This window comes from Ranitomeya imitator, chromosome 3 (genome assembly GCF_032444005.1).
Source record: "Ranitomeya imitator isolate aRanImi1 chromosome 3, aRanImi1.pri, whole genome shotgun sequence".
Lineage (NCBI taxonomy): Eukaryota > Metazoa > Chordata > Amphibia > Anura > Dendrobatidae > Ranitomeya > Ranitomeya imitator.
This window is the reverse complement of record NC_091284.1, coordinates 532,967,096-532,980,170: the sequence shown is the minus strand read 5'-3', so window position 1 is coordinate 532,980,170 and position 13,075 is coordinate 532,967,096. Positions and strand designations below refer to the sequence as shown.

The following is a 13,075-nucleotide window of genomic DNA, read 5'->3' as shown; positions in this document are numbered from 1 at the left end:
GCCCCCTCTGCCCACCGAGCCAAACACCAGTAAGGGCAGTGGTCAATCTGAGCGGTTGCCCAGGGCCCCCCCCCCCACACCACTGGGCCATGGGCTACTGCCCAGATTGACCTCATTATAATCCGCCACATGGGATACCGCATGGGGGAAGTTATATTGTTTGTGCACTTTAGTTTTTTTACCCTTTGCTTTTCCTTCATCTCTTTTATGCGCTCATTGTTTTCCCACCTATAGCGTGTCAGGAACTTAACAGGGTGAGCTGGGGACAGCTGCCGCTGAGTGGGGGCGCCAAAAAATCGTTTCTATCAGGTTGCCAACCTCCACTGCTAGGAAGGGACAGCAGTTAAGCGTAGGGTCATGTGTTAGGTTAGGTGCACAATTAAGTCTTTTCTTTTGTGTTTCACTGGGATTAGGTATTTTTATGGTTATCTTTAATAAAAATATATTTTTTAAGGGGATTACATGTTACACAGTTTATAAATTTCCCTACTTTATATTTGATTTTCTTTGCCCCCAATGTGTCCAGCATTCAGCCCCCAGTGTGTCCAGCTTTCAGCCCCCCAGTGTGTCCAGCATTCTGCCCCCAGTGTGTCCAGCATCTTGCCCCCAGTGTGTCCAGCATCCTGCCCTCAGTGTGTCCAGCATATTGCCCCCAGTGTGTCCAGCATCCTGCCCCCAGTGTGCCCAGCATTTAGCCACCAGTGTATCCAGCATTCAGCCCCCAGTGTGTCCAGCATTCAGCCCCCAGTGTGTCCAGCATCCTGTCCCCAGTGTGTCCAGCATCCTGCCCCCAGTGTGTCCAGAATCCTGCCCCCAGTGTGTCCAGCATTCAGCCCCCAGTGTGTTCAGCATTAAGACCCCAGTGTGTCCCAGCATCCTACCCCCAGTGTGTCCAGCATTAAGACCCCAGTGTGTCTAGCATCCTGCCCCAGTGTGTCCAGCATTCAACCCCCAGTGTGTCCAGCATTCTGCCCCAGTGTGTCCAGAATCCTGCCCCCAGTGTGTTCAGCATTCTGCCCCCAGTGTGTCCAGCATCCTGCCCCCAGTGTGTACAGCATCCTGCCCCCAGTGTGTCCAGCATTCTGCCCCCCAGTGTGTCCAGAATCCTGCCCCCAGTGTGTCCAGCATTCAGCCCCCAGTGTGTCCAGCATTCAGCCCCCAGTGTGTCCAGCATCCTGCCCCCTGCGTGTCCAGCATTCAGCCCCCAGTGTCTCCAGAATCCTGCCCCAAGTGTGTCCAGCATTCAGCCCCTAGTGTGTCCAGCATTAAGCCCCCAGTGTGTCCCAGCATACTGCCCCCAGTGTGTCCAGCATCCTGCCCCCAGTGTGCCCAGCATTTAGCCACCAGTGTATCCAGCATTCAGCCCCCAGTGTGTCCAGCATTCTGCCCCCAGTGTGTCCAGCATCCTGCCCCCAGTGTGTCCAGCATATTGCCCCCAGTGTGTCCAGCATACTGCCCCCAGTGTGTCCAGCATCCTGCCCCCAGTGTGCCCAGCATTTAGCCACCAGTGTATCCAGCATTCAGCCCCCAGTGTGTCCAGCATTCAGCCCCCAGTGTGTCCAGAATCCTGCCCCAATGTGTCCAGCATCCTGCCCCCAGTGTGTCCAGAATCCTGCCCCCAGTGTGTCCAGCATTCAGCCCTCAGTGTGTCCAGCATTAAGACCCCAGTGTGTCCCAGCATCCTACCCCCAGTGTGTCCAGCATTAAGACCCCAGTGTGTCTAGCATCCTGCCCCCAGTGTGTCCAGCATCCTGCCCCCAGTGTGTCCAGCATTCAGCCCCCAGTGTGTCCAGCATTCAGCCCCAAGTGTGTCCAGCATTCTGCCCCAAGTGTGTCCAGCATTCTGCCCCCAGTGTGTACAGCATCCTGCCCCCAGTGTGTCCATCATTCTGCCCCCCAGTGTGTCCAGAATCCTGCCCCCAGTGTGTCCAGCATTCAGCCTCCAGTGTGTCCAGCATCCTGCCCCCTGCGTGTCCAGCATTCAGCCCCCAGTGTCTCAAGCATTCAGCCCCCAGTGTATCCAGCATTCTGCCCCCAGTGTGTCCAGCATATTGCCCCCAGTGTGTCCAGCATTCTGGCCCAGGCCCCCCGGATTGCCGTTCGCAATAAAAAAGGAAAACCTACTTCTCACCTGTCCGCGCTCCTTTGGCGATGCTCCCTCCAACAGCGCGCACTCGCCGGTGACTGACAATGACATCAGATGCCGGTTATGTGCGCACTGTGGCTGACTTCAGCTGCTAGCCTCCAATTGGCTGGCGGCTGTTAACTATTGACGTGCGGGTGTCAATAGCGTTAAACTGCCGCAGTGCCGGTAGGGGCCCAGTGAGCAGATGAGACAGGGCCTGATGCGGGCCCCCTCTGCCCACCGGGCCCATACACCAGTCAGGGCAGTAATGTCCTGATGGCAGTGGTCAATCTGAGCGGTTGCCCAGGGCCCCCCCCCCCACACCACTGGGCCCTGGGCTACTGCCCAGATTGAACTTATTATAATCCGCCACTGGTGGCAGGTTCCCTTTGGGTAGTTTACTTCCTTAGATGCTGCACCCTTTACATGCCACAGGGCACCAACTGGTTAACAACGTTGCCAGGACTGCCATCCATATCTGCCTAATAGGTTGTCTGTCGGTCTAATACTGACAGGCTGAAATGGTTTGGAAGACTACGGCTGGAGTTTTGTGGACAGATGGGGAATGTAACACTTAATTTATTAATGATCCATTCACTTCGGCAAATTTTGAGTACTGCCCAAGGTAGGCAGGTCTTAAAAGTATGGTGTATGGATAATGCTGTCTTTTCTTTATCTATAGGTTATAGCTATTAATAGTAATAATGTATTTATTTCTTATAAGACTAATCCTAGTCTAATAACGTTAGGGGAAACTATTTTATGTAAATAAAAATTAAAGTCAAATGACTATAAATGATACTATGCAAATTGCCTCTTCTGAGAAAAAGAGGACTTAAACTCTATAGCGCCACCTGTTGGAAGTAGCGATCCTACAAGTCACAATCAACTCTTTAACGAGTCGTGCAATATGACTTAGGATAAAAGCCAAATCAGTATCTCAATTCGCAGACACGGTGTTTCGGGCTGTTGGCCCTCGTCAGTGAGAAGCATGAGAACTAATTTGGCTAGGTGAGAGGCTCTGGACTGGGGTCTAAGGGGTATCATTTCTCCTTATGGGGAGTGACATATCAGCTCTGGCTTGTCAAGGTAAGGAGGCTTATTCGCCGCGCAATGCTCCTCTGGGAAATATAATATGCAAATTGCCTCTTCTGAGAAAAAGAGGACTTAACTCTATAGCGCCACCTGTTGGAAGTAGCGATTCTACACGTCACAATCAACCCTTTAAACGAGTCGTGCAATATGACTTAGGATAAAAGCCAAATCAGTATCTCAATTCGCAGACACGGTGTTTCGGGCTGTTGATACTAACACTAAAACTACAACCATAGACCTGCACATGAGTGGTTACTGCCATTGCGACAGCAACTTTTGGCCAACGGAATATAATACGGTCTAAGGGCATGTTCACACTGGCATATATCACGGCCGAGTCCTGTCCGATGTTTTATCAGATAGCACTTGGACTAATGTTATACTACAGGGCAACTCAGATCTGCTATTATTTTCTCATGCCGACTTGGCATGAGAAATCAATCGTAGCATGCTGCGAGTAGCTCAGATATTCGTATCAGGCGCTCCCATAGAAGTCTATATCATCTGTGTGCAGTTCCATGTACACTCACAGAGATAATGGAGAAGATGGAGAAATTACGTTCTCCATCTTCTTCACACCTCTGCTGCAATGCTCTCAAGTCGGATCACACTCCTATGACAAGCCGCTCAAAGCCTGACATAGTTTGTGCCAAGTGTCATTATCATAATGTGCCCGAGTTTCTCGCATGAGAGAACATATGCCAGTGTGAGCATACCCTAAAAGTCATGTACAAAACCATTGTACAGGTAACATGCAGCAGTTTTTGTAAAAATTGCCTCTATTAATTAGATCAGGATGGAAATAGCAATAAATCCATTATGTTATCATTTCATCACAATAATGTAAGTATGACAGATTGGGTCTATGTTCTAAATGCAATGTATGCGCAATATTTATCCACTGTCAAAGCTTTTCTGTGCGTCAAAAATCTTCCAAAGTCATATGCTGTCTGACCCGACAGAAAGAAATTAATGGATATAAATTTATTCCAATAGCTAGAATTGGTATATTGACAAAGCAATATCTATGACCAGCTTTATTGGATGATTGTATATAAAAGACGACCAAAAACAGACATCCAGAGAAATTAAAAAATAAACTGCATTTAAAATTCTTACTATATAAATCAATAGTATACATGAAAATAAGCAATTTTATATTATATCTTATCGGAGAAATCTGCTTTTTTCTCCTCCTGGATTGATCATTCACTCTTGATTCATAAGTAATGTCTGCAAAATTGGTCAGTGAAGACAGAATTTCCCATTAATGAGATGACAGTTAGTGCTTATAAAATTCTATGTAGAGGGAGGGTAGGGCTAGTTTCAGACAGACATTCTGCTGAAAGTTCTCCTTAAATGACATTTACAGTTCTCCATAGAACCTTATGAGCACTAACTGCCATCTCCAATCTCTGTAATGAGAGTCTGTATTCACTAAACACAGATTTCACTAGTGAATTGACACTTTTGATAAGGAATGCTCAGTCCAAGAGAAAAAAAAGAAGCAGATTTCTCAATCAAAATATATCACAAAGTTTTTATGTGTACTATTTAGTTAATAAAAATTAAATTGATGGTTACTCTTTAATGATTTGGGCAGTAATAAGACTATGAAATGGTGTTGGGGGGGTATTAAATGCAGTGCGTTAATAATGATTAGCTAATTTCTTAGTAGGAATATAAGGTTTGCTTTAGTATCCGCTTTGGCTAGTAAAACCATGTCAAGAACTGCAGAAAAACAGCATGTGTGATTCCAGGAGGGATGCACTGGATTGTAAAATGCACCCAAGTTTCGATAATAGAAAATAAGGAAAAAAATTACTAGGTGCGTTGCTAAGGTTTTACACACGTGATCAAAATTGTTGGTACCCCCGTTTAATGACAGAAAAACGCAAAATGGTCACATAAATAACTTGAATCTGACAAAAGTAATCTTAAATTAAAAAAAATCTATGAAAATGAGCAAATCATAGTCAGACATTGCCTTTCAACCATGCCTTGACAGAAATGATGGTACTCTTAACTTAATATTTTGTTTCACAACCTTTTGACGCAATCACTGCAATCAAACGATTCCTGTAACTGTCAATGAGACTTCTGCACCTCTCAAAAGATATTTTGGCCCACTCCTCAAGAGCAAACTGCTCCAGTTGTCTTGTGTTTGAAGGTTGCCTTTTCCAGACGGCATGTTTCAGCTCTTTCCAAAGATGCTCAATAGGATTTAGGTCAGGGCTCATAGAAGACCACTTCTGATTAGTCCAATGTTTTCATCTTAGCCATTCTTGGGTGTTTTTAACTGTGTGTTTTGGGTCATTATCCTGTTGCAAGACCCATGACCTGCGACTGACACCAAGCTTTCTAACACTGGGCAGCATATTTATCTGTAAAATCCCTTGATAGTCTTTAGATTTATATTGTACCTTGCACAGATTCTATACACCCTGTGCCAGATACAGCAAAACAGCCCCAGAACATAAGAGCCTCCTCCATGCTTCACAGTAGCTCCTTGAGCTTGAAGTTCACCTTTAATATGTTTAGAAGTTCTTCTGGGCTCTTTTGTTACCATTCGTATTATCCATCTCTTTGATTTGTCATCAATTTTCCTCCTGCAGCCATGTCCAGGAAGGTTGTCTAAAGTCCCATGGATCTTAAATTTCTGAATAATATCAAGCTGCTTGGATATGGTCTTATAAGTTTTACCTTTAACATGTTTGTCTGTAATTTTCTTTCTAATCTCATGAGACAACTCTTTCCTTCGCTTCCTCTGGTCCATGTTGAGCGTGATACACACCATATCACCAAACAGCACAGTGAGTATCTGTAGCCCTATACACAGGCCCACGTACTGATTCCAAGATTGTAGACACCTGTGATGCTAGTTAGCGGACACACCTTCATTTAACAAGTGCCTTTTGTCACATTATTTTTAGGGGTACCATCATTTCTGTCCAGGTCTATTTCATGAGTATTATTTTTTTTTAAATTCTGTGGAAGCATGTGTAGGGAGATAGACCGGGTTAGTGATGTCTTTCTCGTATCGGGGCCGGAACTGTCGGGGCTGTCACCATTGTTGCCAAGGGAAGCATTTCCTGACTGGAAAAGACCTTTGCTCCTGACTGTAGGGGGTGGGTCTCAGATAAAAGGAATGGCGTCAGCCAGGAAGAGAGATTTTGGTGGCATGGGGACAGGAGAAGGTTTACTTCCTCTCCACAGACTGACACCTACGAGCAGGGCCATGCTTGACTTCCTCATTTCCTGCTCACAGAGACCGTGTACCGTCAGAGACCTTTACCCCTACTGCTTCCGACGCCAGTAGCACAAAACTAACTGTACCGCTGACTGCCACCGGTGCACGACACATTATTTCCCAACCGGTGCACACTAAGGCTAGTAGCGTGACTGCAACCTCCTCTCTGGGACTTCATCTATCCATCACGGTACCACAGACAGCCACTTGAACAGTTCCTTCTTACAGGACCTCAAGACTATGCGTGGAAAGGCCAGGATACATCACTGTCATAAAGAGACAGTGTTTCACCTTTCTCTGGGATCAGTTCAGAGATTTTTCACGTCAACTATGGCGCCATCATGGAATGTTCAAGCCTCCTCCATCTGGGAACCACAGGCTGATAAGTTACCCCATTATTTAAACCTATATTATTCCTTTATAATTGCATACATTTTGTTCATTCATATACTTTAATATCTTCCTCCCTGCGTGGAGTATCAACTGTATTAATACTTTTCCATAAAAAAACTGTTAACTCTTGTTCTGCCTCCTGCTTGTCACTGCATCCCGCATACATATATATTGAAAAGTAATGTCTGACTTTCATTTGTTCATTTTCATAGATCATTTATTTCTTACTACTTTTGTCAGGTTCAAGTTACTTCTGTGACCATTGTGGGTTTTTCTGTCATTAAATGAGGGGTACCAACAATTTTGACCACGTGTGTAAATGATAAGGGGACAAACACCAATGCATATGTACCATACCTATTCTTCCGCCCCACATTCACTAAACCAGCACACGGTTCCTGGATGAATTTTTACTTTTTTACTTCTCAAATTAAATTGACTACTGCCGAACAAACATAATAATTTGGTACTGGTCAGATGCAATCACAGGTAAAATACACAATTGCACTTACTGCCTTGCAGGTGACATCTTCACTGTTTGTAGATGCAATATTTCCTTAAGTTCTGCATTCAACCCAGACTGCCATGAACAATTCTTCCAGCCGCAATTCATCTGTGCAAACTGCATCTCCCCACTTTCTGAACACAAACTTCCTATCCTGGTGTCCTCCTGTTCCTACTCCTAATATTGTATTGCTCAGTGCCCTTGAAAGAAAATGCCCCAAAATATGTGTGCTAGGCGGAAATTCCCCTTAGCAATTAATCCCATATACTGCCTCAAAAATAATAATGTATAATGACATGGTTTGCAAAAGACAACATATTTAGAGAACTTCTATGATGGGTTTTTATCTAAGAGCTAAAAAGTTTGAGTAAGATGTTCACCTTAGGTAGTTGTGCTTGTATAGGCACAACTATAGTTGAGGGTGGATACAGATAGCAGAGGACCCCTGTGCCACCAGAGTAAATGGGCCCCAATATCTCATTATACAGCACACCCTCATGTCTCCCATGCACCAGTGATTACAAGCTATGTAATCTAATAACAGCAGAGAGGGTTCCGGTCTAATCAGCCCCTGTGCAGCGGCGTAGGTTGACCAATGGAATGTCCATCCATCTATTGGGAAATGTGAGCATAGGCAGGGGGTGAGTGCAGCTGGTATCCTCCCTTAGTGTTATTGAGAGTGCCACATAATTATGATGGTATCCAGAGCTGCAAAGCAAAAAAATATATTTTAAGAACCGTAAGAGTCCATAGGGTTTCAGACGTCAGTTAATTTGAAATCTCAAGTAAAGGCATATCAAATTAATAAATTGTCTTATCAATCCTTATAGACTCTTGATGTGTACTATTCTTGAAATATTCAGATGATGTGGCCATACACATACCGCCTGCCAAAAGAAAAGTGCTTCTGACAGGATTTTGTGCCACACTAAGTGCCTCAGTTGATAATTGTGCCCCCCAGAGTGCCCCAATGGCCATGCACTAATGATACCAAGTTTAATTAAATCTGCTATTTTACTTGTACTAGGAAGTAGTTTGATTATGTTTTTTTTGTTATTTAATGCTATTTCAGTCATTGGGTTCTTGCCGAGTTCAATGTCAACAACAACAACAATACTGATGAGTAAGTTATTCTGTAGAAGAAAATCCCTTGAAGTCTTTTGTAAACGTGATGAGATGTATAGTTATTCTTACACCTCTAAACATAGATGTAGACAATGGTAGTGTAGAATCCCAAGTTATGCCTTCTACAACCATTATGTGTCTCGTGTCCGGCCTCCCTGTATGGTGATCCTCATGTCATGTCCTTTGTTTTATTTTTGTTTGAAAGAATTGTGCCCTTCATCCATTCATTCAAGCAAACTTACTGTGCTCAAGTTTTATAACCGCATAAAAATACACTTCATGCAGTCACTTTTCAACGCACTTTTATCAGCAGTATGATCATATTTAAATCCATAGTTTACAACCACATGTAGCTTCCTTATTTCTGTGGAAGACATAAGGTCAGACATTTCACCATAATCTGCTTGTCTCATATGGAAGCACTGATTTCACTCTCATAGGCAACTTACACTGACACTTACTAATTGATTTAAAGGTAGGCTGTAAGCAAAAAAAAGATTGTTGTAGCAAAGACAGGCACTTGGTACATATTTCAGAGTGGCCAAACCATAAACAACACTTTTAGTTTTCCATCTATCTCTGTCCTTCTCTAGCTCCAGTAAAACTAGAGCTGCCAATCAAGGAAGAGGGGACTACAAAACTAGTTGGCACGAAAGTGCACTGAGCTGTTTGGTTACATCAAGGGTGCACTGAGCACCCATGCTTGATTTAACAGTAATTTAACAGTCCTTTTGTACTGATAGATGTCCTTTAAGTTGGAATTTTTGGTAACAACAATAGGATATATACAGCTTTGGCAAAAATTAAGAGACCACTTCAAAATGTTCAGTTTGTCTGATTTTTCTCTTTATAGGTATATTTGAGTAAAATGTAAATTGTTCTTTTATTCTATAAACTTCTGACAACATGTCTCCAAATTTCCAAGCAATAAAATTTGTCCTTTTTTTCTGAAAAAGAAAAATGGTCAAAGCTACAAAAAACAACAACAGTGCTTTCAGACCTCAAATAATGCAAATAAATCAAGTTCATAATCATTTAGAAACAACAATACTAATGTTTTAACTCAGGAAGAGTTCAGAAATCAATATTTTGTGGAATAACCATGATTTTTAATCACAGCTTTCATGCGTCTTGACATGCTTTTCCATCAGTCTTTCACACTGCTTCTGGCACAAGAACATAAACAGTTCCTCTTTGATGGCTTGCGACTATCCATCATCCTCTTGATTACATTCCAGATGTTTTCAATGGGGTTCAGGTCTGGAGATTGGGCTACCCATCACAGGGTTTTGAGTTGGTAGTCTCTTAATTTTTGCCAGAGCTATATATATTTGTATACAGTACAGACCAAAAGTTTGGACACACCTTCTCATTTAAAGATTTTTCTGTATTTTCATGACTATGAAAATTGTACATTCACACTGAAGGCATCAGAACTATGAATTAACACATGTGGAATTATATACTTAACAAAAAAGTGTGAAACAAATGAAATTAGGTCTTATATTCTAGGTTTTTCAAAGTAGCCACCTTTTGCTTTGATGAATGGTTTGCACACTCTTGGCATTCTCTTGATGAGCTTCAAGAGGTAGTCACCCGGAATGGTCTTCCAACAATCTTGAAGGAGTTCCCAGAGATGCTTAGCACTTGTTGGCCCTTTTGCCTTCACTCTGCGGTACAGCTCACCCCAAACCATCTTGATTGAGTTCAGGTCTCGTGACTGTGGTGGCCAGGTCATCTGGCGTAGCATCCCATCACTCTCCTTCTTGGTCAAATAGCCCTTACACAGCCTGGAGGTGTGTTTGGGGTCATTGTGCTGTGGAAAAATAAATGATGGTCCAACTAAACTCAAACCGGATGGAATAGCATGCCGCTGCAAGATGCTGTGGTAGCCATGCTGGTTCCGTATGCCTTCAATTTTGAATAAATCCCCAACAGTGTCACGAGCAAAGCACCCCCACACCATCACACCTACTCTTCCATGCTTCACAGTGGGAACCAGGCATGTAGGGTCCGTCTGTTCACCTTTTCTGCGTCGCACAAAGACACGGTGATTGGAACCAAAGATCTCAAATTTGGACTCATCAGACCAAAGCACAGATTTCCACTGGTCTAATGTCCATTCCTTGTGTTCTTTAGCCCAAACAAGTCTCTTCTGCTATTTTACCATGAAAGCCTGCTGCATAAAGTCTCCTCTTAACAGTTGTAGAGATGTGTCTGCTGCTAGAACTCTGTGTGGCATTGACCTGGTCTCTAATCTGAGCTGCTGTTAACCTGCAATTTCTGAGGCTGGTGACTCGGATAAACTTATCCTCAGAAGCAGAGGTGACTCTTGGTCTTCCTTTCTTAGGGCGGTCCTCATGTGAGCCAGTTTCTTTGTAGCGCTTGATGGTTTTTGCCACTGCACTTGGGGACACTTTCAAAGTTTTCCCAATTTTTCGGACTGACTGACCTTCATTTCTTAAAGTAATGATAGCCACTCGTTTTTCTTTACTTAGCTGCTTTTTTATTGCCATTATACAAATTCTAACAGTCTATTTAGTAGGACTATCAGCTTTGTATCCACCAGACTTCTGCACAACACAACGGATGGTCCCAACACCATTTATAAGACAAGAATCCCACTTATAAAACCTGACAGGGCACACCTGTGAAGTGAAAACCATTCCCGGTGACTACCTCTTGAAGCTCATAAAGAGCATGCCAAGAGTGTGCAAAGCAGTCATCAAAGCAAAAGGTGGCTATTTTGAAGAACCTAGAATATAAGACATAATTTCAGTTGTTTCACACTTCTTTTTTAAGCATATAATTCCACGTGTCAATTCATAGTTTTGATGACTTCAGTGTGAATGTACAATTTTCATAGTCATGAAAATATAGACAAATCTTTAAATGAGAAGGTGTGTCCAAACTTTTGGTCTGTACTGTATGTATAGCATATATATATCTATATATATATATATATATATATATATATATATAGATATATATACAGGTCTAAAAATAGACTAAATACAATCTCAAAGCAAATTACACCATGTTGTTATTTAAAAAAAAAAAAACTAGGCCAAAACGTAGAAGTAGTATGTGAAAACTACATCCTCACTGTTTTCATGGGTTAAGTGGTTATTTAACAGACAAGTGCTACTAATACAATTCTCTTGAATAATTGTTCATCAGAAAATGTGACCACAGTTTACAATAATTTCGGGAGTGGATGTCCCATTAAATTCACTCCAAAGACAAAGCATGCAATGCTTAAATAAAATGCAAACCCAAGAGCTACAGCTCAGACTCCAAAGGTTTCATTCAGCATGGTAAATGTTTAAGTTTATGACAATACAATTAGAAAAAGACTGAACAAGTGTAGCTTATTTGGAATAGTTTCCAGGAGAGTCTTCTTTGTTGAAAGAACACATCAGCATTCAGCACAGCTAAAATAAGCAAAGTTGTTTGTGAACAAATTACAAGAGATATGGAACATTGTACATTGGACAGAGGAGGCCAAAGTGACCATGATTCCCTATGGCATGTTTGATGAAAACCAAACACCACCAACATATCAGCACAAACACCTTATTCCAACTGCCAGGCTGTTGTGAATTCTGTGGCTGAATTCACTCCTGTGGTCACAAGTGGTATTGCGGCCTCTGGGCTTCCTCCCTCAGGTGTTTTGGTGAGCTCGTTGGCTGCCTTGCTATTTAACTCCACCTGAGTCTGTCTTCCTTGCTCCTTGTCAATGTTCCAGTGTTGGATCTGAGCTACTGCATCTTTCCTGTGGCCTGCTGCTCTGCTAGATAAGTGTTACTTTGTTTTTGTTTCCGTTTTTTCTGTCCAGCTGTGCTATTCTCTTTTGCTGGAAGCTCTGAGACGCAAAGGGTGCACCGCCGTGCCGTTAGTTCGGCACGGTGGGTCTTTTTGCCCCCCTTTGCGTGGTTCTGCTTTAGGGTTTTTTGTAGACTGCATAGTTCTCTTTGCTATCCTCGCTCTGTCTAGAATATCGGGCCTCACTTTGCTGAATCTATTTCATTCCTACGTTTTGTCTTTTCATCTTGCTAACAGTCATTATATGTGGGGGGCTGCCTATTCCTTTGGGGTATTTCTCTGAGGCAAGTCAGGCTTGTATTTCTATCTTCAGGCTAGTCAGCTCCTCAGGCAGTGCCGAGTTGCATAGGTAGTGTTAGGCGCAATCCACTGCTGCTTTTAGTTGTGTGAGGATAGGTTCAGGTATTGCAGTCTGCAGAGATTCCACGTCTCAGAGCTTGTTCTATTGTTTTTGGGTTATTGCCATATCACTGTATGTGCGCTGATTACTGCACACTGTGTTGCCTGATAGCACAGCATAACAGTACAAGGAGCCAAACCAATGATTCTCAATAGAGGGAAAAAAGAAGTCCTGACATCATTTTTTTTTTCCTCAGCTCTGTCTTCAGTTTTTTTTTTTTTCCCCTAGACATTAGAGTGCTTCAGGACACAGCTGTGGACATGGATATTCAGGCTCTGTGCTCCTCAATGGATAATCTCGTTATAAATGTACAAAAGATTCAAGATACAATTGATCAGAAATCTATGCTAGAACCAA

At 42.9% G+C, this 13,075-nt stretch overlaps 1 protein-coding gene across 2 annotated transcripts in view; it reads left to right on the top strand.

The window, feature by feature from the left end:
* Positions 1-13,075, top strand: part of CNGA3 (cyclic nucleotide gated channel subunit alpha 3) — a 154,580-nt gene that overhangs the window by 98,929 nt on the left and 42,576 nt on the right. The window contains exon 5 of one of the 2 annotated variants that reach the window (XM_069757816.1): positions 8,441-8,491. The exons of the other annotated variant lie outside the window; for it this stretch is intronic. Coding sequence (XP_069613917.1) covers positions 8,441-8,491 — 51 coding nt within the window. The remainder of the gene's footprint in view (positions 1-8,440; positions 8,492-13,075) is intronic. 2 annotated transcript variants of the gene reach the window in all.